The 27,917-nt window shown below is 47.1% G+C and overlaps 1 protein-coding gene across 6 annotated transcripts in view; it reads left to right on the top strand.

The window, feature by feature from the left end:
- KLC4 (kinesin light chain 4) overlaps positions 1–27,917 on the top strand; it is a 105,841-nt gene that overhangs the window by 57,814 nt on the left and 20,110 nt on the right. For 3 of the 6 annotated variants that reach the window (XM_063918727.1, XM_063918728.1, XM_063918729.1), the window contains exons 3-12: positions 18,019–18,249; positions 19,483–19,561; positions 20,034–20,350; positions 20,439–20,540; positions 22,311–22,484; positions 22,895–22,994; positions 23,075–23,127; positions 23,697–23,764; positions 24,818–24,926; positions 26,706–26,840. In XM_063918727.1, coding sequence (XP_063774797.1) covers positions 18,019–18,249; positions 19,483–19,561; positions 20,034–20,350; positions 20,439–20,540; positions 22,311–22,484; positions 22,895–22,994; positions 23,075–23,127; positions 23,697–23,764; positions 24,818–24,926; positions 26,706–26,840 — 1,368 coding nt within the window. Of the gene's footprint in view, positions 1–18,018; positions 18,250–19,482; positions 19,562–20,033; positions 20,351–20,438; positions 20,541–22,310; positions 22,485–22,894; positions 22,995–23,074; positions 23,128–23,696; positions 23,765–24,817; positions 24,927–26,705; positions 26,871–27,917 lie in introns of all 6 variants that reach the window. The other 3 variants (XM_063918723.1, XM_063918726.1, XM_063918724.1) reach the window with 1 other exon arrangement.

Raw genomic sequence — 27,917 nt, 5'->3', positions numbered from 1 at the left:
GTCCTCAGCATGACGCTGGGGCCATGCAAGCGGACTCAAGGTGGGGGGGTAGTCTCAAGAGTCTCAGCGCGCAGTGGGATCACTCGCAGGTTGACCCCTAGATAGTACAAGTATTATCCCAGGGGTACAGATTGGAGAGTCGAGACATCTTCTCCTCGCAGGTTTCTGAAGTCTGCTTTACCAACGGCTCCCTCCGACAGGGAGGCAGCATTGGAAACAATTCACAAGCTGTATATCCAGCAGGTGATAATCAAAGTACCCCTCCTACAACAAGGAAAAGGGTATTATTTTTCCACACTATATTGTGGTACTGACGCCAGACGGCTTGGTGAGACATAGTCTAAACTGAAATCTTTGAACACTTACATAAAAGGTTCAAATCGAGATGGAGTCACTCAGAGCAGTGATAGCGAACCGGAAAAAAGGGGACTATATGGTGTCCCTGGACATCAAGGATTACCTCCATGTCCAAATTTGCCCTTCTCAACAAGGGTACCTCTGGTTCGTGGTACAGAACTGTCAATATCAGTTTCAGACGATGCCGTTTGAATTATCCACGGCACCCCGGGCCTTTTACCAAGGTAATGGCCGAAAAGATGTTTCTTCAAAGAAAAAAGGCATCTAAATTATCCCTTACTTGGACGATATCCTGAAAAGGGCAAGTTCCAGAGAACAGTTGGAGGTCGGAAGAGCACTATCTAAAGTAGTTCTACGACAGCACGACTGGATTCTAAATATTCCAAGAATCGCAGCTGTTTTCCGACGATACGTCTGCTGTTCCTAGGAATGATTCTGGGCATAGTCCAGAAAAAGGTGTTCCTCCGGGAGGAAAAAGCCAAGGAGTTATTCGACCTAGTCAGAAACCTCCTAAAACCAGGCCAAGTATCAGTGCATCAATGCACAGGAGTCCTGGGAAAAATGGTGGCTTCTTACGAAGCGATTCCATTCGGCAGATCTCAGGGGATTTGCTGGACGAATGGTCCGGATCGCATTTTCAGATGCATCAGCGGATAATCCTGTCTCCAAGGACAAGGGTGTCTCTTCTGTGGGGGCTGCAGAGTGCTCATCTTTTAGAGGGCAGCACACTCAGCATTCAGGACTGTGTTCTGGGGACCACGGATACCAGCCTGAGAGGCTGGGGAGTAGTCACACAGGGAAAAAATTTCCAAGGAAGTGTGGTCAAGTCTGGAGACTTCTCTCCACATGAATATACTGGAGCTAAGGGCAATTTACAATGCTCTGAGCCTAGGAAGACTCCTGCTTCAAAGTCAACCGGTGCTGATCCAGTAGGACATCATCATGGCGGTCGCCCACGTTATCAGACGGGGCGACACAAGAAGCAGGAGGGCAATGACAGCAAGGATTCTTCGCTGGGCGGAAAATCATGTGATAACACTGTCAGCAGTGTTCATTCAGGGAGTGGGCAACTGGGAAGATTTTCTCAGCATAAATGAATTCCACCCGGAAAAGTGGAAACTTAATCTGGAAGTTTCCACATGATTGTAAACCGTTGGGAAAGACCAAAGGTGGTTATGATGGCGTCCCACCTGAAGCGCCAGGTCAAGAGACACTCAGGCAATAGCTGGGACGCTCTGGTAACACCGTCGGTGTACCAGTCGGTGTATGTGTTCCATCCTCTGCTTTTCATACCCAATGTATTGAAAATGATAGGAAGGAGAGGAGTAAGAACTATACTCGTGGCTCCGGTTTGGCCAAGAAGGACTTGGTTCCCGGAACTTCAAGAGATACTAAGAAGGGTCTTGATTCGGCAAGAACCGTGTCTGTTCCGGGACTTACCGCAGCTGCGTTGACGCCAAGGCGGGTGAACGCCGGATCCTAAGGGAAAGAGGCATTCCGGAAGAGGTCATCCCTACCCTGGTCAGAGCCAGGAAGGAGGTGACCGCACAACATTATCACCACTTAGGTGAAAATATGTGCCAGGGTGTGAGTCCAGGAAGGCTCCACGGAAGAATTTCAACTAGGTTAATTTCTACATTTCCTGCAAACAGGAGTGTCTATGGGTCTCAAATTGGGTCCATTAAGGTTCAAATTTCGGCCTGTTGATTTTCTTCCAGAAAGAAATTGGCTTCAGTTCCTGAAGTCCAGAAGTTGTTAAGGGAGTACTGCATATACAGCCCCTTTGATGTCTCCAGTGGCACTGGGCGATCTCAACGTAGTTTTGGGATTCCTAAAAAATCACATTGGTTTAAACAACTCAAATCTGTGGATTTGATATATCTCACATGGAAAATGACCATGCTGTTGGTCCTGGCCTCGGCCAGGCGAGTGTCAGAATTGGCGGCTTTATCTCACAAAGCCATATCTGATTGTCCATTCGGACAGAGCAAAGCTGCGGACTCGTCCCCAGTTTCTCCTTAAGGTGGTGTCAGCGTTTCACCTGAACCAGCTTATTGTGGTACCTGCGGCTACTAGGGACTTGGAGGACTCCAAGTTGCTGGATGTTATCAGGGCCCTGAAAATATAGTTTCCAGGTTGGCTGGAGTCAGGAAATCTGACTTGCTGTTTATCCTGTATGCACCCAACAATGCTGGGTGCTTCTGCTTCTAAGCAGTCGATTGCTCGTGGGATTGGTAGCACAATTCAACTTGCACATTCTGTGGCAGGCCTGCCACAGTCTAAATCTGTTAAGGCCCATTCCACAAGGAAGGTGGGCTCATCTTGGGCGGCTGCCCGAGGGGTCTCGGCATTACAACTTTGCCGAGCAGCTACGTGGTCGGGGGAGAACACGTTTGTAAAATTCTACAAATTTGATACCCTGGCAAAAGAGGACCTGGAGTTCTCTCATTCGGTGCTGCAGAGTCATCCGCACTCTCCCGCCCGTTTGGGAGCTTTGGTATAATCCCCATGGTCCTTTCAGGAACCCCAGCATCCACAAGGACGATAGAGAAAATAAGAATTTACTTACCGATAATTCTATTTCTCGGAGTCCGTAGTGGATGCTGGGCGCCCATCCCAAGTGCGGATTATCTGCAATACTTGTACATAGTTATTGCTAACTAAATCGGGTTATTGTTGTTGTGAGCCATCTTTTCAGAGGCTCCGCTGTTATCATACTGTTAACTGGGTTCAGATCACAGGTTGTACAGTGTGATTGGTGTGGCTGGTATGAGTCTTACCCGGGATTCAAAATTCCTCCCTTATTGTGTACGCTCGTCCGGGCACAGTACCTAACTGGAGTCTGGAGGAGGGTCATAGGGGGAGGAGCCAGTGCACACCACCTGATCGGAAAGCTTTACTTTTTGTGCCCTGTCTCCTGCGGAGCCGCTATTCCCCATGGTCCTTTCAGGAACCCCAGCATCCACTACGGACTCCGAGAAATAGAATTATCGGTAAGTAAATTCTTATTTTCCAGTAGGGCCACACGTTACATGATCACGGCAATGAAGGAGGTTTTGCACATCTCTGATACTGCAAGTACCACAAAAAGGGGTATTATGTGGGGTGTGAAAAAACTACCCGTAGTTTTTCCTGAATCAGATGAATTGAATGAAGTGTGTGATGAAGCGTGGGTTACCCCCGACAGAAAACTGCTAATTTTCTAAAAAATTATTGGCACTATATCCCTTCCCACCAGAGGTTAGGGCTCGTTGGGAAACACCTCCTAGGGTGGATAAGGCGCTCACACGCTTATCAAAACAAGTGGCGTTACCGTCTCCAGAAACGGCCGCCCTTAAGGAGCCAGCAGATAGGAGGCTGGAAAATATCCTTAAAAGTATATACACACATACTGGTGTTATACTGCGACCAGCAATCGCCTCAGCCTGGATGTGCAGTGCTGGGGTGGCTTGGTCGGATTCCCTGACTGAAAATATTGATACCCTGGACAGGGACAATATATTATTGACTTTAGAGCATTTAAAGGATGCATTCCTATATATGCGAGATGCACAGAGAGACATTTGTACTCTGGCATCAAGAGTAAGTGCGATGTCCATTTCTGCCAGAAGAGGATTATGGACGCGACAGTGGTCAGGGGATGCGGATTCCAAACGGCATATGGAAGTATTGCCGTATAAAGGGGAGGAGTTATTTGGGGGCGGTCTATCGGACCTGGTGGCCACGGCAACGGCTGGGAAATCCACCTTTTTACCCCAAGTCACCTCGCAGCAGAAAAAGATACCGCCATTTCAGGCTCAGTCCTTTCGTCCCCATAAGGGCAAGCGGGCAAAAGGCCACTCATATCTGCCCCGGGGCAGAGGAAGGGGAAAAAGACTACAACAGACAGCTTCTTCCCACGACCAGAAGCCCTCCCCCGCTTCTGCCAAGTCCTCAGCATGACGCTGGGGCCTTACAAGCGGACTCAGGCACGGTGGGGGCCCGTCTCAAGAATTTCAGCGCGCAGTGGGCTCACTCGCAAGTGGACCCCTGGATCCTGCAGGTAGTATCTCAGGGGTACAAATTGGAATTCGAGACGTCTCCCCCTCGCCGGTTCTTGAAGTCTGCTTTACCAACGTCTACCCCCGACAGGGAGGCGGTATTGGAAGCCATTCACAAGCTGTATTCCCAGCAAGTGATAATCAAGGTACCCCTCCTACAACAGGGAAAGGGGTATTACTCCACGCTGTTTGTGGTACCGAAGCCGGACGGCTCGGTGAGACCCATTTTAAATCTGAAAACCTTGAACACTTACATAAAAAGGTTCAAGTTCAAGATGGAGTCACTCAGAGCAGTGATAGCGAACCTGGAAGAAGGGGACTACATGGTGTCTCTGGACATCAAGGATGCTTACCTCCATGTCCCAATTTGCCCTTCTCACCAAGGGTACCTCAGGTTTGTGGTACAGAACTGTCACTATCCGTTTCAGACGCTGCCGTTTGGATTGTCCACGGCACCCCGGGTCTTTACCAAGGTAATGGCCGAAATGATGATTCTTCTTCGAAGAAAAGGCGTCTTAATTATCCCTTACTTGGACGATCTCCTGATAAGGGCACGGTCCAGAGAACAGTTAGAGGTCGGAGTAGCACTATCGCAAATAGTACTACGACAGCACGGATGGATTCTAAATATTCCAAAATCGCAGCTGATTCCGACGACACGTCTGCTGTTCCTAGGGATGATTCTGGACACAGTACAGAAAAAGGTGTTTCTCCCGGAAGAGAAAGCCAGGGAGTTATCCGACCTAGTCAGGAAACTCCTAAGACCAGGCCAGGTGTCAGTGCATCAGTGCACAAGGGTCCTGGGAAAGATGGTGGCTTCTTACGAAGCGATTCCATTCGGCAGATTCCACGCAAGAACTTTTCAGTTGGATCTGCTAGACAAATGGTCCGGATCGCATCTTCAAATGCATCAGCGGATAACCCTGTCTCCAAGGACAAGGGTGTCTCTCCTGTGGTGGTTACAGAGTGCTCATCTCCTAGAGGGCCGCAGATTCGGCATTCAGGATTGGGTCCTGGTGACCACGGATGCCAGCCTGAGAGGCTGGGGAGCAGTCACACAGGGAAAAAATTTCCAGGGCTTGTGGTCAAGCATGGAAACATCACTTCACATAAATATCCTGGAACTAAGGGCCATTTACAATGCCCTAAGTCAGGCAAGGCCTCTGCTTCAGGGTCAGCCAGTATTGATCCAGTCGGACAACATCACGGCAGTCGCCACGTAAACAGACAGGGCGGCACAAGAAGCAGGAGGGCAATGACGGAAGTGGCAAGGATTCTTCGCTGGGCGGAAAATCATGTGATAGCACTGTCAGCAGTGTTCATTCCGGGAGTGGACAACTGGGAAGCAGACTTCCTCAGCAGACACGATCTTCACCCGGGGGAGTGGGGACTTCACCCGGAAGTCTTCCACATGATTGTAAACCGTTGGGAAAAACCAAAGGTGGACATGATGGCGTCTCGCCTCAACAAAAAACTGGACAGATATTGTTCCAGGTCAAGGGACCCTCAGGCAATAGCTGTGGACGCTCTGGTAACACCGTGGGTGTACCGGTCAGTGTATGTGTTCCCTCCTCTTCCTCTCATACCAAAAGTACTGAGAATCATAAGAAGGAGAGGAGTAAAGACTATACTCGTGGCTCCGGATTGGCCAAGAAGGACTTGGTACCCGGAAATTCAAGAGATGCTCACGGAAGACCCGTGGCCTCTACCTCTAAGACAGGACCTGCTCCAGCAGGGACCATGTCTGTTCCAAGACTTACCGCGGCTGCGTTTGACGGCATGGCGGTTGAACGCCGGATCCTGAAGGAAAAAGGCATTCCGGATGAAGTCATCCCTACCCTGATCAAAGCCAGGAAGGATGTAACCGTACAACATTTTCACCGTATTTGGCGTAAATATGTTGCGTGGTGCGAGGCCAGGAAGGCCCCTACGGAGGAATTTCAACTGGGTCGATTCCTGCATTTCCTGCAAACAGGACTGTCTATGGGCCTCAAATTAGGGTCCATTAAGGTTCAAATTTCGGCCCTGTCGATATTCTTCCAAAAAGAACTAGCTTCTGTACCTGAAGTTCAGACGTTTGTCAAGGGAGTACTGCATATACAGCCTCCTTTTGTGCCTCCAGTGGCACCTTGGGATCTCAATGTAGTGTTGGGATTCCTAAAATCACATTGGTTTGAACCACTCACCACTGTGGACTTGAAGTATCTCACTTGGAAAGTGGTAATGCTGTTAGCCCTGGCTTCAGCCAGGCGTGTATCAGAATTGGCGGCTTTATCCTATAAAAGCCATTACCTAATTTTTCATACGGACAGGGCAGAATTGAGGACTCGTCCTCAATTTCTCCCTAAGGTGGTTTCAGCATTTCACTTAAACCAACCTATCGTGGTGCCTGCGGCTACTAGGGACTTGGAGGATTCCAAGTTGCTGGACGTAGTCAGGGCCCTGAAAATATATGTTTCCAGGACGGCTGGAGTCAGAAAATCTGACTCGCTGTTTATCCTGTATGCACCCAACAAGCTGGGTGCTCCTGCTTCTAAGCAGACGATTGCTCGTTGGATTTGTAGTACAATTCAGCTTGCACATTCTGTGGCAGGCCTGCCACAGCCAAAATCTATAAAAGCCCATTCCACACGGAAAGTGGGCTCATCTTGGGCGGCTGCCCGAGGGGTCTCGGCTTTACAACTTTGCCGAGCAGCTACTTGGTCAGGGGCAAACACGTTTGCTAAATTCTACAAATTTGATACCCTGGCTGAGGAGGACCTGGAGTTCTCTCATTCGGTGCTGCAGAGTCATCCGCACTCTCCCGCCCGTTTGGGAGCTTTGGTATAATCCCCATGGTCCTTTCGGAGTCCCCAGCATCCACTAGGACGTTAGAGAAAATAAGAATTTACTTACCGATAATTCTATTTCTCATAGTCCGTAGTGGATGCTGGGCGCCCATCCCAAGTGCGGATTGTCTGCATTACTTGTACATAGTTATTGTTACAAAAATCGGGTTATTGTTATTGTGAGCCATCTTTTCGGAGGCTCCTTCTGTTATCATGCTGTTAACTGGGTTCAGATCACATGTTGTACGGTGTGATTGGTGTGGCTGGTAATGAGTCTTACCCGGGATTCAAAATCCTTCCTTATTGTGTACGCTCGTCCGGGCACAGTATCCTAACTGAGGCTTGGAGGAGGGTCATAGGGGGAGGAGCCAGTGCACACCAGCTAGTCCTAAAGCTTTTACTTTGTGCCCAGTCTCCTGCGGAGCCGCTATTCCCCATGGTCCTTTCGGAGTCCCCAGCATCCACTACGGACTATGAGAAATAGAATTATCGGTAAGTAAATTCTTATTTTATTTGATATTTTGTCGCTTGGATACATTATATCAGCGCTTCTATTCCTTCTACCTTTGTCCGTACTGATGTAATCTGACCACTTGTGTAAAACTAATGTTCTGTATCACTACTGTACTGGAAAACACAAGCGTTATATTAACCGTTAAATACTTGTGATAACTCTTTCAGATGGGTTTGTACATGCGAGAAGCCTAGTGCAGACGATACCAAACTATGGGGGTAATTCAGAGTTGATCGTAGCAGCAAATTTGTTAGCAGATGGGCAAAACCATGTGCACTGCAGTGGGGGCAGATGTAAGATGTGCAGAGAGAGTTAAGGTGTGTACACACGGTGAGATCCTTGCTATGTCCGATTTTGAATATGCAATTTCCCTTGAACTCCTCCAGTGCACAGATTGTACAGATTTTGACTATCTGTACTTGAGATTTTGTCTATGGACGATTTTGACTAAGTGCCAATTTTGACTATACTTTGTACTAGATCGGTGATGGCTAACCTTGACACTCCAGCTGTTGTTGAACTACACATCCCAGCATGCCCTGCTACAGTTTTGCTATTTGGCCATGCTAAAACTGATGCAGGGCATGCTGGGATGTGTAGTTCAACAACAGCTGGAGTGTCAAGGTTAGCCATCACTGTACTAGATAGTACACTAGATAGTCAAGATTGACTTGTCTGCGGGGGGCGTGGCTTGGATCGGAATGGAGTAGCAGTGTGCAACTCTAGCTCTCCATAATAATCCTGCTAAAACATCCTTTTTCCCCTAACCCGTGACTCCTGGGACCTACCTGCGGGCATAGGAAGGTGTGCTGCCCCTGCTGTCATCTGCGCTGGCCGGGAGCGTGAAGCGGCTCCTTGTGTCAGACCCCTCCTGTGTGCTGGCCCGGCTCCCTGCCTCTCTGCGCGCCGGAGCTGGAGAGAAGACGCGTGGGACACGCGACAGCGCTCCTGACGGCGGCCCTGCAGTGATCCCCCAGCTGGGGATCGGAGACTGAGGAGTTCCTGACCGACGGCCGGGAGTAGCGGTGAATACCAGAGGACCCGGCGGGCGGGTGAGTGCGGGGAGGAAAGCCCGCGAAGCCGCCATCCTTTTTTCTTCTCTGCAGTCTGCACATGTGAAGCTGGTCTCTCGGCGCCATCTGGTGGTGCAGTGCAGTAAAGTGAGCTGTGGCTGGAGCTTCCTATATATCTCCCTCCTGGGCTTAATAAATAACCAAAAGTGTGGTGCCCCAATGAGGTGGAGGGGGGAAGAAGGGAAGGAGAAAATATATATAAAATACAAAATTATTGCTCCCCCTACATCCACTGAGTAGTTCCTGATTATACAGAAGAAGAAGGGGAATAGAGAGCATTAATAGGAAAGGAAACAGCACAGTCCTTATATGCTCCCTGCAATAACCACATAGTTTTGCTCCTGGGCTGAATCAGCTAATCTCCTATTCTCTGCATACAACCCATTTTGTGGTGTGCCCATAGGCCTGCTCTACTTTGCTACATTATTATTTATCATATCTACCCGATCCGAGCGGCTCCAGCACCTGTGCTGACCTGATACTGCTCAGAGACTTTTTTGCTGTAATATCCTTGGAGTCCTGACTTCGCGTTCAGTGCTGCAATGGTGAAAGGAGGTCAGAGCGCGGCGAGCGCCGCCGCCGCCGCTGCAAAACTGGAGAAATTCGCTAGGTCGCAACAGGCAACTCATTCGGCAAAGCAGGGTGACACTGACCCATCCCCACCTGCGGCTGAGGTCGCTGCCCCTGACCCCACTGAGCGGGTTCAGTCTACCCAGCAAATACTACAGGCCATTTTTGCGTCTGAGCAAAGGGTCACAGACAGGATTGGGCAAGTCCAGGCGGACGTCTCTCTCTTAAGACAGGATCTACAAAAAATCCGGGAAAGAGTGAGTGAAACTGAGCATCGGATATCAGATCTGGAAGACACTACATCACCCTTACAATTGAAAGTGGCCGACCTATCTACCCAGGTGATATCTATGCAGAGTAAAATGTCCGATATCGAGGGGAGACTACGGCGCAACAACGTTCGGTTTGTTGGGCTCCCTGAGAGGGCAGAGGGCACCTCCCCGGAATCCTTTTTGGAAAATTGGCTTATTAAATTATTTGGCAAAGAAGCATTTACCTCTCAATTCGCGGTGGAACGAGCGCACAGGCTCCCGCCCAGACCGCCACCACCCGGGGCTCCGGCTAAAACATTTATTGCTCGTTTCCTACATTTTAAGGACCGTGACGCTATACTCCGCATGGCCAGGACACAGGGCCCTATCCAACTAGATGGACATAATATATCCGTTTTCCCTGACTTTGCCCTGGAGGTGCAAAAGAGTAGATCACAGTTTCTGCAGGTTAAGCGTCAACTCCGTGACCGCAATATACAATACTCTATGCTGTTCCCGGCCAAACTGAGGGTGGTGTCTGATAACACCACTCATTTCTTCTCCACTCCTCAAGATGCTGCTGCATGGTTGGAACGACAGCCTCGTCCTCCTCGTTGATGTAATATCATACATTTGTTGATCTGTTACTTTCTTATTGCTGGCTAAGTTTAACTGTTCCAAATCACGACACGCTAGTCATGCTGTGGATATATATGCAAAGTACTAGGGGGGCAATGTTGAGCAGCCTAATGTTGATATTAATCTCATTCTCGTTTTTATATGTTGGGATACGCTGCTAGATATGTTTTTCTCTTCTTTTTCTTCCTTCCTTTTTATTTTTTTTTATTTTTCCAGGGTTAGGGTAATACTTCTACTGGTACTCTGAGGAGAGTTTATGCCGAAGATAGTGTAGGGGCATTTCTTTGGGATCTTAGTTAGGCCCCTATCCCTTAGATTAGTTACTTTGGTGGGAGTTATGGGATCCAGGTATACCTTATGTTCGCAAGGTGATACAGGGTGGGTGTGGGGGGGGTTAGTTTGTTTTTTTTCATGCCATCAATTTTTAACTATGTGTGTGTTCTGCTACACTGCGTTATTAGGTGATACAGGGTGGGTACGGGGGGGGTTAGTTTATTTTTTTCCAAGCCATCACTTTTTAGCTCTGTGCGTATTTTGCAAAGACGTGTATTCTCTGCATTATGTTGCTTTGTGCTCATGTGCCTCCAGGAACGTAGGGGGACTGGTTATTCCTGTCCCTATGTACTGTTGGCTCAACGTTGATATGCTGCGATGCCGGGCTCTGCTATATGTCTCTTTAACCTATCCTGTTATCCCTTTCCGGTATGATTTCTATGTCTACTGTTTCTGAAGGGCTCCGTCTGCTCAGCTGGAACGTTCGGGGATTGAATGAAAAAATCAAAAGATCGTTAGTCCTGACTCAGGTTAAAAAATATCAGGCAGACATAATTTGTCTTTCTGAAACACATTTGCATGGAGGTAGAGTGTTGGCGCTTAGAAAACCATGGGTCAGTCACGTGTATCATTCCACCTTCTCTAGCAATGCAAGAGGCGTTTCTGTAATGATTAAAAAGTCCGTACAATTTCATATGGATGAATGTGAAACTGACCAATATGGCAGGTACGTCTTCCTACGAGCCCATATTAACAGCCGACTGTTTAATATATTAGCAGTATATGTCCCCCCGCCATATAACAATGAGGTCCTCCGGCACGCTGCCCGTTTTCTGGCCCGGTCCCCTGCCACCCCTGTGATATGTCTGGGAGATTTTAACAATGTCATGGATGGTGGTATGGACAGGTGGAGGGAGTCGGTTGCATCTTCCCCTCCCATGGCGTCCCCTACCTCATTCGCAAGACTGGTGGGGGAGATGGGGCTGGTGGATATATGGAGATGTCGAAATCCCGCGGCCACTCAGTTCTCCTGTCAATCCGCTACCCATCACGCTTTTTCTCGTATTGATTTGGTGTTGGTCTCCCATGATTTGTCCCCGGACGTACTGGCGGTGGATTATCTCCCTAGGGGCATATCGGACCATTCCCCTGTTTTGGTCACAGTTAATATAGGTTGGGAGCAGGGAGCAAAAATGTGGAAGCTTAATCCCTTTTGGTTGACTCTGCTGGGGAAGGGTGAGGATCTGGTGGCCGCCTGGGAGGGGTTCCAGGAAGATAATTCACTATACAATGTTCTGACAATGAAGCATGATGCTTTTAAGGCGTTTCTGCGGGGCTCCTTTATAAAGCGGATCTCTGAAGTTAAAGCGTTCAGTAAAAGGGAGGAGATGCGGTTGGAATATTTGTGTCAGCAGTTGGAATCTCAATATCTTAATACCCATTTGCGGTCTGATGAATTGTTGTGGAAGAACGCGCAGAATGAGTGGTCGGATTGTTTATTTGAGAAATCCAGACGTAGACTCCTTTTTGCGGGACATGAGCAGTATTTTCGGGCTGAGATGAATGGTAGCTATTTGGCCTTTTTGGCCCGATCTGACTCCCCTAGAACAGTAATTCAGTGTGTGAAAGATTCTGCTGGCCAAATGTGTTACTCTGGATCAAAGGTGGCGGACACTTTCCGTAGTTACTATACCTCGCTTTATGCATCCCGAGCCGATTACTCTGATGATCAGCTGGGGGATTTTTTGGCTCAGCTGACCTTGCCATGCTTGTCCCGGGAGGACTCTGGGGCTCTGGATGCGCCTATCACGGTGGAGGAGGTGGAGGCCGCGATCCTGTCTCTCCCGGCGTCTAAGGCACCGGGATCGGATGGACTCCCGGGCGAGGTCTATAAAAAATACATTACTTTCTTTGCCCCCTATCTCCTACAACTGTTTGAACTACTCTTAAAGGGTGGGGCCCTCCCGCGTTCTATGGCCGAGGCCAATATAATTGTCCTGCTGAAACCAGGGAAAGACCCCCTGCTCCCCGAGTCCTATCGACCCATTTCCCTCCTCAACACTGATGTAAAAATATTAGCAAAAATCTTGGCATCTCGATTGAACTCGGTAATTACAACGATAATTCATCCAGACCAGACGGGCTTTATGCCGGGTAAGTCCACGGCCCAAAACTTACGTAGATTGTTCTGCCATCTCCAGAGAAATGATGTGGGGGGATCGGACGCGGTGGTGGTGTCCCTTGATGCGGCCAAAGCGTTCGACTCCGTAGAGTGGAGGTACCTATGGGGGGTGCTGGAGAAATTTGCCTTTGGTCCTCGTTTTATTGGCTTTATCCAATTATTGTATTCCTTGCCCGTGGCTCGTGTGACGGCCAATGGTTTCACGTCTGAGCTTTTTGCACTGGAGAGGGGCACTCGACAGGGCTGCCCCCTGTCTCCTGCACTGTTTGCGATGGCCGTGGAGCCGTTGGCCGCCCTGCTGCGAGGTAATGGCGGGGTCAGGGGAGTTGAGATTGGGGGTCATGTGGATGTGGTGGCGCTGTACGCGGATGACATGCTGCTTTTCCTGCAGGACTCTGATGACTCCCTACGTACAGCATTACACGTAGTGGAGAATTTTGGTATCTTTTCCGGTCTGCTAATTAACTGGGACAAATCCCACATTTTTCCTATCTCTGGCCTTCTTCCCGAAAACACACAGGGGGCGTATCCTTTGCAATGGACACTGCGATTTAAATATCTGGGCATCTGGATTACTCCTATGGCGAGTAGCTATATGGCCCAAAATATTGACCCCATACTAGCGACATTTAAAGAAAAGGCACATAGCTGGAAAAAATTACCGTTGTCTGTCCTGGGTAGGGTCAATTTATTTAAAATGGTGATGCAGCCAAAGTTTCTCTATGCTCTACAGAATTCCCCGGTCTACCTTCCCAAGAAAATCTTTACTGTTATTGAGGGAGTTTTATCCTCATTTATATGGAGTGGCAGGCAGGCGCGGGTATCTATAAGAACGATGTGCAGATCTCAGATGTCTGGCGGAGCAAGCCTCCCAGATCTCAGACTATACTATGTGGCCACTCAGTTGGCCCATCTGAATGAATGGACTGGGGGCTATCTGGGGGATACGATGAGGGGGTTTCTGGCTGAGTGGACGGAGTGCTCTCCTGCTTTCTCTCTCTCTCCTCTTCAACTTCTCCTTTCTGGTCTTTCAACGTCTGGCATGCCTCCCTTGCTGCGTCAAGCCTTGCTTATTTGGCGTTATGCGCACACTTTGTATGACTGGGAGGGACATGATACCTGTACTCCATTGTGGTTCAATAGTGCATACCCTGAGCTATATGAGATGTCGCTAGATAACATATGGATTGCTAGGGGAGTCGTGGCACTGGGTCAACTATACCACGGTGGAGTGCTGAAGTCATTTCAGCAACTTAAGATCGAATTTGATGTGCCTAACACAGTTATGTTCCGATACTTTCGGCTTAGACATGCTATACAGACCCAATTCCCTCACGGCCCACCATCGATTGCTGACTCACCTGTTAAAACGCTGCTTGCTTCAATGAGCCGGAGGGGGAAGGTGTCTACCATATATGCTGCTCTAAATAACAATAGCTACCCCGATCTATTAAACAATCTCCGTATTAAATGGGAGACTGACTTGGGGCAATTGTCCCAAGAGCAGTGGCTTCAGATTATGAGTTCACTTAAATACACTACTCCATGTATAAGGTATAAGCAGGTTTTTTTTTACATTCTACACAGGTCCTATCGCACTCCGATTGGTATGCAGAGGGCTGGTCTTAGGGAAGACTCTAATTGCCCCAGGTGTCAGGCAGCTGATGCCGGATTTTGGCACTTATTGTGGGACTGCCCTGAGATTTCCCTTTTCTGGCATAGAGTTTGGGGTGATGTAGTCATGACAGCACCGTCCCTTCCTACATTAGATCCTGGCATATGTTTATTTGGGCTAGATTTGGAGGAGACGCACTCTGTTTTGCTGTACAAATATGTCCTGTGTCTCACAACGCTAGCTAAGGTGGTTATTGCTAGGGTCTGGTTCTCTGCTGATACACCTAGGGTGGAGCACTGGAGGGCGTTGGTGAACGAGGTAATTCGCCATGAGAGACATATGTATAAAATACGGGGTTCCACCTCTCGGTTTACGGAGATGTGGGGCCGCTGGGGTGGCGCAGGGCTGGGCGAACAAGTATTAAACACATGAGCGACATTGTAAAACTATGGATACTCCTCGTCATGGATATATATATGTAACTATATATGATAAGAAATAACACGCACACCAAAATGTGATTGGAAAAACCGGTTTATTGATGGCAACTGTTAAAGTTATAGTTAAATTTCAATGTTGATGTTTTGTTTTGTTTGTTTGTGACATAAAACTCAATAAAAACTACTTGATTTAAAAAAGATTGACTTGTCTGCAGTCTATACCGACCCCACGGGGGCGAGCATCAGGATCGAATCTGGATCGCGAAAGCTGCCTAACACCTTGAGCTATGCACTAACTTTTCATAAGAGTTTGACTATATAGTCAAAATCTTACAGATTTATCTCACTGTGTGTACACACCTGATTTGGGTGTGTTTATATTGTTTCTGTGCAGGGTAAATACTGGCTGCTTTATTTTTACACTACAATTTAGTTTTCAGTTTGAACACACCACACCCAAATCTAACTCTCTCTGCACATGTTATATCTGCCTCCCCTGCAGTGCACATGGTTTTGCCAAACTGCTAACAAATTTGCTGCTATGATCAGGTCTGAATTAGGCCCTGTGTAAGGTTACAAATTCGGAGGGAGATGCTGAGTCTCTCCAGAACGACTTAGCTAAACTGGAATCATGGGCATCAAAATGGGGAATGAGTTTCAATACAGACAAGTGTAAGGTAATGCACTTTGGTAGCAAGAATGAAAATAACACCCACATACTAAATGGGGTGATTTTAGGGGACTCTGTACAATTATCTGACAGATAATCTGCCAGATCTGGCTGGTTGGAATGTAAATCTGGTAATGGATGAAAGGAAATGACAATCGACGATTTGCTCCCAAACACTGGAAAACCAACAAAACCTGTCGTTCATACAAATTGATTAAATACAAAATTAACCAACTTAGATGAACGACTGTTTTTGTCCATTTTCCAGTGTTTGGGAGCAAATGGTCGATTGTCATTTGTTCTCATCCATTACCAGATTTTCATTCCAACCAGCTAAATCTGGCAGATTATCTGCCAGATAATTGTATAGTGTGTACCTAGGCTTAGATAACAATTTAGCAGCAGTACTCAATGTAGGATTGCAGCAAAAATGGCTAACAAGGTACTAGTATGCATAAAGCGGGGAATTGTCGCAAGGGATGAGTGTGTTATACTCCCACTATATAAATCACTAGTGAGACCACATCTGGAATACTGTGCACAATTTTGGGCACCATACTACAAAAAGGATATCCTGGAGCTAGAAAAGTTTCAGAGGCGGGCGACCAAACTACTTAAGGGTATGGAGATGCTGGAATGCCAGGTAAAACTTGCAAGGATAGGCATATTTACACTGGAAAAGAGGAGACTAAGACGGGACATGGTTAACATTTACAGATATATAAGGGGACAATACACAGAGTTTGCGGGGGATCTGTTTTTGGTAAGATCAACACAGAGGACACGTGGACACCCGCTTGGGTTACAAGAGAGGAGATTTCGCACACAGAGGCGAAAAGGTTTTTTCACAGTAAGGACAATACGTATATGGAATTCCCTGCCTGAGAGAATAGTAATGGCGGACTCAGCAGTTTTAAGAATGGGCTAGATAAATTCCTAATGGATAAGGCTGTATAGGGTTATGGTGCATAGACCACGCACTATAGTTATATAAAAAAAAAAAAAGAGGAATAAACACAACGGCCGACATTCACAACAGATAAAATTAGTCCTAAAAATAATACAGCGCAGGAGACCACAAATAGGTGGAACTCGATGGGCAAATTGTCTTTTTTCAACCTCAGAAACTATGTAACTATCGGGGACATTTACTAAGCAGTGATAAGAGCAGAGAAGTGAGCCAGTGGAGAAGTTGCCCATGGCAACCAATCAGCACTGAAGTAACATCTATAATTTGCATACTATAAAATGATACAGAGCTGCTGATTGGTTGATGGGGCCACTTCTCCGTTCTTACCACTGCTTAGTAAATATCCCTCTATGTAACTATGTAGTAGTGGTAGGGAGATGTATTTAGTCTTTAATGGTCCTTTATGAATTTGTATTCCCATAATCACCTGGTATTGATCCCTCTGTTCGGTAACATCTCAGCGGTCCGTGTGGGCACACATAACAGAGAATAATGGGTCGTTCATGTGGAGCGCAGCCTGTATGGCTGAGCCAGGACTATGGTCTCTCTAATTAACCGTAGAATATGTGCAGATGATGAAAGTTTATACAGAGGAAACTGAACACACCTGCAATAAATATTATATTTTGTAGCTCCCAGTCTTTGGTCCAGGCCCTATTATAGATGATCTTCAATGTAAAGGGAATAGATTGATTGGTATATAAATTAATGTTTCTCAATAGCTTCTGTGTATGGGGAATTAGCTGATGGAGGGGTAATTTCTGTTCTCATTCTATTACTCTCCATTATACAATATACACGCAGAAATGAGTGACTATTTAGCTGTGGACATGGATCCTGACCTGGCACAGATTTGGGAAATGGAGATCCAATATCCCATGTTCCACTTCCTGCTACATCATACGGCAGATAAAATATAGACGGCCATGACTGAGCACTTCCATTACACTAAAGGGCCCTACAGACTGGGCGTCCAGCCGCCGAGCTGCCCGACCGCCGGCGTCGCCCGTCTATCCCCCCTGTCACCCGGCTCCGCAGCGATGCATGATAAGATGGCCAATCTCGTCCATATTGGCTTGCATGCATAAGCGACGGGGCACCAACGATTAACGAGCGCAGGGCCGCGCATCCTTAATCGTTGGTGCCTACACACTGCACGATATGAACGAGTTCTCGTTCATTAATGAACGAGAATGTTCATATCGTGCAGTGTGTAGGGCGCTTAACACTCAGGGCCACATTGTGGGGGCTTCACATAAACTCCATGATTAAGCAGGATATGTATCAAAGTTTGGAGAGCAATAAAGTACCAAACAATCATCTCCTAACTGTCAAGTTAGGAGCTGATTGGTTGGAACTTCATCTCTTCAAGCTTTGCTATATATGCCCCTACCTCTCTATAGAGGAATAGTATAAACCTTTTGTTTTCTTGTGTCTAGTTCCATGATGAGGAGCCTTCCTTTTTGCATACAAATGAGTGGCGTGATATAAGATAACAATGAGTCGCTTGGCACAGACAGTAGGAATGAGTCTGTAGGAAAAGCCATGGTGTGCCAGTGTCAGGTGACCTGCTCTCCTAACCTATTATATCTACAGCTGATGATGTCGCTGTCCAATCACCTGACGGCGGTGGAGTCAGAGAAGCAGAAGTTACGGGCACAGGTGAGGCGCCTGTGCCAGGAGAACCAGTGGCTACGAGATGAGCTGGCAAATACCCAGCAGAAACTGCAGCATAGCGAGCAGAATGTGGCCCAGCTGGAGGAGGAGAAGAAACATCTGGAGTTCATGAACCAGCTGAAGAAATATGACGAGGATGTGTCACCCACTGTAAGGGCAATCCTGATTTTACAGCTTTGTCGTAAAGTGTCCTGGTTACTAAGTAGTCGTACGTGCCCAAATACTCAGTCCACAAACGTGCTGAGATCAGGAATTTAATCCTGAATATTATATAGATACACGGCCACAGTGATGACCACTGAGTAGACGTGGAACGCCATCTCATTGACGAGACCTTCCCCCACCCAGTGTCAGATGGGAAGCACTGATAACCTGGTCATTGGATGCCTGCATGAAAGCTCTTATCAGGGCATAGCAAAACTCCAGTGATTTCTGCCACAGTGCCCCTAGTGGTAATTTATATATGTACACGTTTTACTGTGTCTAAGGTAATTTAGCTGGCGAGTAATTTTTTTAACAAAGCTTTATTAGAAATTGTCCATTTTATTTTAGTTAATATTTTTTTTAAAACTTATTTAACAGTATTTTAATAAAATATACCTAGAAAGTGTCTAGCAGACAGTGGTTAAGGAAAGTAGTAATCCAGTAAAGGCCCCCATACGTAAGTCGCAGATTGCTACAATATTACAATTCCCAGATGGATTATCGATGACCGCCAATCGCCATGTCCAGCCGACGGATTAGTGAGATGGGGTTACTGATGTATGGGGGCTTTAAATCTAAAATCTGATGCACACGTATTCTTATTTTATCTCGTATCATGCCCCTGAAAACGTTCAGAGTCCCAGAATAAAGGCCTCCATACATCAGTGGTTGATTGCCGCAATTTCCTGATCCCCCGGCGGCCGGGTTGGGGAATCGGGAATATTAAATATGTTTAAGTATCCTGATTACTCTATTCCAACCAAAAACGGTCAGGATCAGCAAATCTGGGATATTTAACAAGTTTAATTTCCCAGTTTCCATGAGGAATCGCCGATTGGCGGTGCCGCCGGATCGTGGAAACAGGGCCGCTGATGCATGGAGGCCTTAAGAGTTATATGTTGTGGCTTATTTTATGGTCGTAGCTAAGGGAATAATCATAATTAAGTCTATTTATTTTATTTTCTTTCTCTGTACCGTACTTATAATTCACAAAGATATTTGCTGAGCTCTTGTCGGGTTAGCCCTATCCCAGTAAAATAAAATGAAACCATATACAGTTTGCTTGGGTGAGGTAAAAGCTGTTTTTGTGTTGCTGCTGTGCATGTGCTTTATCGAAAGAACTAGTCGGTGACCGTTCTATGTAATGTTCCATTTCTGTGTCTCCTGGATCATTCGCAGGAGGAAAAGGAGGTGGATCCTTCTAAAGAGAATCTGGATGAGCTATTCCCCAACGAGGAGGAAGACTCAACATCAGGCAGTGAGTATGAGTGAAGCCGTCTACCTCCAGCTATTGTCAGACACAACAAGAAGGATTCTCCCGCCTCTCCTCGGGGCAGGAGACTAGTGCCAGGATGTGGCCTTTAGGGCAGTGCCGATATTAACGTCAAATGGTCTTAGAGAAGAGAAATTCCAGACGTTGAGTTAGTCTGAGTTGTGTTTCTTGTACATTTATGGGGAGGCTTATGAAACCTTGTATAGAGGACATGTGGAGGTGTCACCCAGCAGCCAATCAGATTCTAGCTACAATTTCTTTGGGTTCCATAGGGATCCACAGGGATACCATTGGGGTTATAGGTGATAGGATCGGCCTGGGCACCATACAGTTAAGCCTTTTCAGATATCCAAGCTGATAGGAATCACCTCTTCTACTTTAGTAGGTTTGCTAAATCTCCCATTAAGTATGGTTATGTAGCAGAACGATGACATCAATCTTCTCTGCCCCCACTCAGTGTCTCACCAGCATGGTAGTTCAGCGGCTGCAGCTGCCCAGCAGGGGGGGTATGAGATCCCAGCACGGCTCCGCACGTTGCACAATCTCGTCATCCAGTACGCATCTCAGGGTCGCTATGAGGTGGCTGTGCCGCTTTGCAAGCAAGCATTGGAAGACCTTGAGAAAACATCGGGCCATGACCATCCTGATGTGGCAACTATGCTAAACATCTTGGCCTTGGTGTATAGAGACCAGAACAAATACAAAGAAGCGGCACATCTGCTCAATGACGCACTGTCGATCAGAGAGAAGACTTTGGGCAAGGACCACCCAGCGGTGAGTATGTGATGTGTGCTGGGGTATTACATGGAGTGATCTGCAGGAAATGAGAATAAAGCTGATCTGGATTTTCTAATGTTGGCAGGTGGCGGCCACACTCAATAACTTAGCAGTTCTGTATGGGAAAAGAGGAAAGTACAAAGAGGCGGAACCTCTCTGCAAGAGGGCCCTGGAAATACGTGAGAAGGTAACAGCAGTTCTCTCCTTTAAGACTCTCTTCTGCCTGATCTCATCCTTCGTATCCATATAGGCACACATTTCTTACATATGACACCCTGCTAAATCATCTATCCCTCTACTTGGTTCCCCCTGTGTATTTGATCAATCCACTGTTCTGCTCTTCTACCTGTCTCTGATCCATCCATCCATCCATCAATCCATTCAGCCTTGCGGGGGGGGGTTATTTTTTTTACACCTGTGCCTCTTCTACCTGTGTTTTTGATCAATCCACCCAGCCTGTATTTTTATTTTATGTTTACTGTGCCTCTCTTTTCCTACATGTCCCTCTGATTCGTTTGCTGTGCTTCTCTTCTCTGACCTGTCTCTCATATTTGTCTGCTGTGCCTCTCCTCCGTTACCTGTCTCTCTGATTCCTCTGCTGTGCTCTCTACTCCTTCCTGTCTCTCTCTTCTACTACCTGTCTCTCTGATTTGTCTGCTGTGCCTCTCTCTACTCCTACCTGTCTTTCTGATTTGTCTGCTGTGCCAATCTCTACTCCTACCTGTCTCTCTGATTTGTCTGCTGTGCCTCTCTACTCCTACCTGTCTCTCTGATTTGTCTGCTGTGCCTCTCTCTACTCCTACCTGTCTCTCTGATTTGTCTGCTGTGCCAATCTCTACTCCTACCTGTCTCTCTGATTTGTCTGCTGTGCCTCTCTCTACTCCTACCTGTCTCTCTGATTTGTCTGCTGTGCCAATCTCTACTCCTACCTGTCTCTCTGATTTGTCTGCTGTGCCTCTCTACTCCTACCTGTCTCTCTGATTTGTCTGCTGTGCCTCTTTCTTCTCCTACCCGTCTCTGATTCATCTGCTGTGCCTCTTTCTTCTCCTACCTGTCTCTCTGTTCATCTGCTGTACCTCTCTCTTTTGCCCTACCTGTCCCTGATTTGTCTGCTGTGCCTCTTTCTTCTCCTACCTGTCTCTGATTTGTCTGCTGTGCCTCTCTTCTCCTACATGTCTCTATGATTAGTCTGCTGTGCTCTCTACTCCTACCCGTCTCTCTGATTTGTCTGCTGAACCTCACTCTACTCCTACCTGTCTCTCTGATTTGTCTGCTGTGCCTCTTTCTTCTCCTACCTGTCTCTCTGATTTGTCTTGTCTGCTGTGCCTCTTTCTTCTCCTACCTGTCTCTGATTTGTCTGCTATGCCTCTTTCTTCTCCTACCTGTCTCTCTGATTTGTCTCCTGTGCCTCTTTCTTCTCCTACCTGTCTCTCTGATTTGTCTGCTATGCCTCTTTCTTCTCCTACCTGTCTCTCTGATTTGTCTCCTGTGCCTCTTTCTTCTCCTTCCTGTCTCTCTGATTTGTCTGCTGTGCCTCTCTACTCCTACCTGTCTCTCTGAATTGTCTGCTGTGCCTCTTTGTTCTCCTACCTGTCTCTCTGATTTGTTTGCTGTGCCTCTCTCTCTTGCCCTACCTGTCTCTGATTCATCTGCTGTGCCTCTCTTCTCCTACCTGTGTCTTCGATTCATCTGCTGTGCCTCTTTCTTCTCCTACCTGTCTCTAATTCATCTGCTGTGCCTTTCTTCTCCTACCTGTCTCTTATTTGTCTGCTGTGCCTCTTTCTTCTCCTACCTGTCTCTGATTTGTCCGCTGGGCCTCTCTTCTCCTACATGTCTCTCTGATTCGTCTGCTGTGCCTCTCTCTTCTCCTACCTGCGTCCCTGACCTGTCCATTGTGACATCCTCCTCCTCTTCCTCCACTCTGTCTCTCACTGTGACCATTTGTCGCCCCGCTCAGGTTTTAGGAAAAGATCATCCTGATGTAGCGAAGCAACTGAACAACCTAGCGCTGTTGTGTCAGAACCAGGGAAAGTACGATGAAGTTGAATACTATTACTGCCGTGCGCTGGAGATCTACCAGGCCAGACTAGGACCTGATGATGCAAACGTTGCCAAAACCAAGAACAACCTGGTAAGGGGAAGGAAGCTGCAAGGCTACGGAGTGGATAGTGATGGCTTATACGTTAGGGTGTGACTTCTCAGGAGTTGTTTGTTTATATAGATCCTTTTTGTACAACCATATATCTATCTATAACAGCATGTTATATGCAGTCTCTATTTGATTGTATAGTAGATATCTGTAACATGGTGGAGGGGTCTGCTATATACAGAGGACTTGAGTTGGCTAGTACACGGAAGGTGGCAGGAGCGGCAGTAGAGGTAAGGTCTGTGTCCCCTCTGTACTAGAGACTGTGCGTAGATAATGCCCACAGATAAGTAGGGATTATTCTGTAGGATAGGGGCAGGAGAGAGAAGGTTATCAGATGCATGAACAGTGTACAGGAATAAGTTGCCTCTAACCAGGATGCGTGTCTTCCTCAGGCCTCCTGTTACCTGAAACAAGGGAAATATAGGGCAGCTGAGCAACTGTATAAGGATATCCTCACGCAAGCTCATGTGAAAGAATTCGGCTCTGTGGATGGTAAGTCCTTGGCTGAGTCACAAGAGCTAGCACTTCTTGCAATTGTCCACGTCACTCCCTTGTTCTTTTGTGTCCCACAGACGACCACAAGCCTATCTGGATGCACGCCGAGGAGAGAGAGGAGATGAGCAAGGTCAGAACTGTGGCCAAGAAATGCCAGGGATGTTCGTACTAGGGATACATCTGTTCTAGGACCAGATTGGCAGTGTTTGGTTCTGAATCTATAGAAATGAATGTTCTATAGAGCAGAAAGGCTTTGCCCACTGCCCATGAAAACCCAGCATGCTGGTGTTAGCTGTGACTTGCCAGGTGTTTCCTTTTCCACCCAGTGCAAGGTGTTTGTGCTGGGCTATTGCCAATAGCCCCCCCTTATCTTCTAGCACTCGGAGCATCGGGGTCTGCTCTATGCGGTCATTTTTTCTTGTTGGTCTAGTATAAAACCCGCAAATCGGCCAACTTAAAATGCCAAGGGTCAAAGGTTGTAATCCCAAGCTTACACACCCAGCCTCACCCTGGCAAGTGTTGTAATAGTAGAACTCCGATGCACAGGTTGAAAGGGGGGGGGGGGGGCTGACATTCCACACGTACTATGTGGTAGGGGAAGGAGGGTAATAATGGAAGGTCCATTGGGATGTAAGCTTGGGTTTTCTAGCTGATTCTGAAACCTTGTTTGACTTCTCTTTGTCTTTACCTTATTTTCAGACGCCAAATAATGACAGCACGCCGTATTCGGAGTACGGAGGTTGGTACAAAGCCTGCAGAGTTAACAGGTTAGTTGAAACTGGCCATGTTCCCTCTTATTCTAGTCTTGTTCCCCACTTGTTGTGATAACATATCCTCCTGAGGGACACCCATTATTCCGAATAGAGGATTATCTGTGACCCACCCTCCGCCACATCTCCTGCTTCTCCATACGACTATATCCTCATGTTCCTTTTCATGTACAGCCCCACGCATTACAGGTCAATGGGATCAGCAGCCAGACCTCCAAGCTTGGGAGATTGTATGGGGCAAAGGTAGAGAAGGTGCCCGTGCTTTGTGAATATGTATAAGAACACCAAGCTGATCCTCCCTGTACCCCTGGTTAGAGATATTTTAAGTTATTGGAGTCATTGGTAGAAATGATTGGGTAAACTTGCTAAAATGGGAATTCTATTTAAGATGGGATGTTGCCCATAGCAACTGAACAGATTCTACTTCTCCTCTAGCACCTTCTAGAAGATAATACCTGGAATATGATTGGTTGCTATGGGCAACATCCCATCTTAAATATAACTCCCATCTTAGTAAATTTACCTTGATGTGTCTGGGAGTCTTACATCGGCTCTGCTAGAACAGTTATATGGTTTAGATTAAGACATTTTTGTCATTCGCTTTAAAAGGGAAGACTATCCTCTAAAACAAGGAGTCTCCCAATTGATGATGCTACTACTGTCTCCTGTCCTACGCTACTGCAAGGGTGTCATTTTATGAAATAAGGGGAAGAAGACCTCTGGGCATGTGTGATGTTGTCTCCTCCATATTGCCATCTTGTGGATATTTTGGGGGATTACAAGTCTGAATAGCTTCTATTGTTTGTCCTGTTCAGTATTGTGAATATTATATGTTCACTCATTTTAGTTTTAAACGATTTGTTTGGTTTTTTTGCCATTATCACTTGCTTTCAGTTTTGTACCCTTCACACTTTGTATATACTCATGAAAGCCATTAACCTCCTGCATAATCTTATTGTCTGATCAAACTTAACTTACAACGTGCTTACAAACACCTCCATGGTATACAAATATTACCTGAGTATTTATTTTTTATGTATCTTTGAATAGTCCCACAGTGAACACCACGCTTCGAAACCTTGGTGCTTTGTATCGGCGTCAGGGGAAGTTAGAGGCAGCTGAGACGCTGGAGGAGTGTGCTGTAAGGTCACGCAGACAGGTGAGGGGGTTTTATATGCTCTGTAATTGCAGTCCTGTATGTAAGGAGAAGAGGGAGTAATGGGGAGGTGTCCTATATGTAAGGGGACGAGAGCGTAATAGGGAGGTGTCCTGTATGTAAGGGGAAGTAATGGGGAGGTGTCCTGTATGTAAGGGGAAGAGGGAGTAATAGGGAGGCGTGTATGTAAGGGAAATAGGGAGTAATGGGGAGGTGTCCTGTATGTAAGGGGAAGAGGGAGTAATGGGGAGGTGTCCTGTATGTAAGGGGAAGAGGGAGTAATGGGGAGGTGTCCTGTATGTAAGGGGAAGAGGGAGTAATGGGGAGGTGTCCTGTATGTAAGGGAAAGAGAGTAATAGGGAGGTGTGTATGTAAGGGGAAGAGAGTAATAGGGAGGCGTGTATGTAAGGGGAAGAGGGAGTAATGGGGAGGTGTCCTGTATGTAAGGGGAAGAGAGAGTAATGGAGAGGTGTCCTGTATGTAAGGGGAAGCAGGAGTAATGGGGAGGTGTCCTGTATGTATGGGGAAGCAGGAGTAATGGGGAGGTGTCCTGTATGTATGGGGAAGCAGGAGTAATGGGGAGGTGTCCTGTATGTATGGGGAAGCAGGAGTAATGGGGAGGTGTCCTGTATGTATGGGGAAGCAGGAGTAATGGGGAGGTGTCCTGTATGTATGGGGAAGCAGGAGTAATGGGGAGGTGTCCTGTATGTATGGGGAAGCAGGAGTAATGGGGAGGTGTCCTGTATGTATGGGGAAGCAGGGGTAATGGGGAGGTGTCCTGTATGTATGGGGAAGCATGAGTAATGGGGAGGTGTCCTGTATGTATGGGGAAGCAGGAGTAATGGGGAGGTGTCCTGTATGTATGGGGAAGCAGGAGTAATGGGGAGGTGTCCTGTATGTATGGGGAAGCAGGAGTAATGGGGAGGTGTCCTGTATGTATGGGGAAGCAGGAGTAATGGGGAGGTGTCCTGTATGTATGGGGAAGCAGGAGTAATGGGGAGGTGTCCTGTATGTAAGGGGAAGAGGGAGTAATGGGGAGGTGTCATGTATGTAAGGGGAAGAAGATTTAATGGGATAGTGTCCTCGGTGTAAGAGAAGGGGGTAATAACCAGGAATTGGGGTGTTCTTTAAAAAAAAAAAAAAGTCAGACCACAGGCTGGTGGCATGTTTCAGCCACTGTAAGGGAAACTAGATACAAGGGTCTTTGTGTCTTGATGCAGAGGTTCAAGGGGGGCTCAGTGGTTACAGTGTTTCTCAGAGAGTAAGGAGGTTCTTGTTGGTGGCTGTTTTGGTGTAGTGAGACTTTGGTTCTAGGATGGATATAGCGCTCTGGCTGTGTCTCTCTTCTCTCTGCTCATTGGAAGAACAGAGCTCCTCTGTAAGTCCATTCATTTCTGCTCTGTCACGTGTGATTGTTTGCTGGGTTGTGTTTGGGGCTGCAGCTCCATGTAAGACATAGGGAATTTGTAGTCGGGGTACAGTTGCCACCACCTATGGGTCTTTGTCATGTGGGAGCGAGCTGCTTCCGTTTTCCAATCCAAAAAGTCATTTGTGTGACATTATCTTCATTCTAATGACAGTTTTTTTCCTTAATCAGTCTGGCAGTCAGAAATTGGCGCCATTATACTGACCCACATGTGGGAGCTCGCTCGTTCCCCATTACAAAGTATTGATATTTACATTCACTAGTTCCTGCAAGGTGGGAGCTGGGAATTGATAAATAGGAGATAACGTCTCTCATCGCAGCGAGACCGTACTATTATTATTCGTCTGTTACCGCAGGGACTGGATCCGGTCAACCAGACAAAAGTCGCTCAGCTTCTAAAGGAGGGAGAGACCTCCGAGCAGCGGAAGAAGGGGCGAGAGAGCACCCGAAGCAGCGTGAAGTACGAAGGTGGCACGGACGGTGCAGAAGAAGTGAGTATGGGCGGCGTGGAGTGGAGCGGGGTAAGTACAGATCCTACATCATGACCTCCAGGAGCGCAGCGACACCTTTAGTATTATCTCAATAAGCAGCCCACAGTGGGAATCCCACTTCTACATAGAACTTTGCTGGCCGAGCACGGTGACTACTATGATTTGGGGATTTTGATTTATTTAAAATAAATAAACAAGGATATATGTATTTTAATTTTATGTATATGTCTTATTAATCTTCATACGTGGGGAGGGCTAAGCTGATTAATCTTCTAATCGGGCAGCTATGAGAGGGGTGTATATCCTTCCCTGAGCACACAATTGCCGGCTTATTTAAATAGTAGAAATGTCATTTGAGATAAATTGGCATTCTGCCTTCTGTGCTGGGGATAACAGAGCTTATTAATGCCCCCACTTCTTAGCGCTGGGTTGGGTTTTCCTATATATTGTTTGGTGAGATCCTTATACTCAGAAGTAGTATTTGTCCCTACTTTTCGTCCAGAGTACCTTCCTCTCCGTGCGTCATGGCAGCTGGTGGTCATCTTAATGACTGCATGTGTCTAACTCCCTGTGAGCCCGACTCCATAACTGTCCTGCATGTAACCCTACCTGTCATAACGTAGCTGCCTCCAGTCTGCGCTCTGCGTGCCCTCCTGTGTGGTGTGCCTGCGGAGAGAGGATGTTTGTGAAGTGCGGACACTGGGACACAACATTGTGTGTGTGTGTGTGTACGTTTGATCAGGAGTTCAGCGACGAGTGTCTGTTCAAATGAATCAAGAGCTGTTTGACTCATGAAGTGGATTTTTTTTTTGACAATGATGGTTGGTGATGGGTATTTATCTGGTATTCTGGGCGATATCTGGTATTCTGGGGTCAAGACGGCGATATCTGGTATTCTGGGGTCAGTTGAATTCTTTGCGATTGCCGTGGTCTTTAATATACGGGGTCCTGCCCACAGAGTTGCACAGGAAAACTTGCAATGTAGTGCCTACTGTAATAGGACAGCAGTGACGGGCACATGGCACAGGACTGAGTCGGCCTCCCTGTGTCAGAGTTTACACATGAGAAATCGTCTTG

The sequence above is a fragment of the Pseudophryne corroboree genome, chromosome 4 (genome assembly GCF_028390025.1).
Source record: "Pseudophryne corroboree isolate aPseCor3 chromosome 4, aPseCor3.hap2, whole genome shotgun sequence".
In the NCBI taxonomy this organism is placed as follows: domain Eukaryota; kingdom Metazoa; phylum Chordata; class Amphibia; order Anura; family Myobatrachidae; genus Pseudophryne; species Pseudophryne corroboree.
The sequence above is the reverse complement of the archived record's forward strand: the minus strand, read 5'-3'. Positions and strand labels throughout refer to the sequence as shown.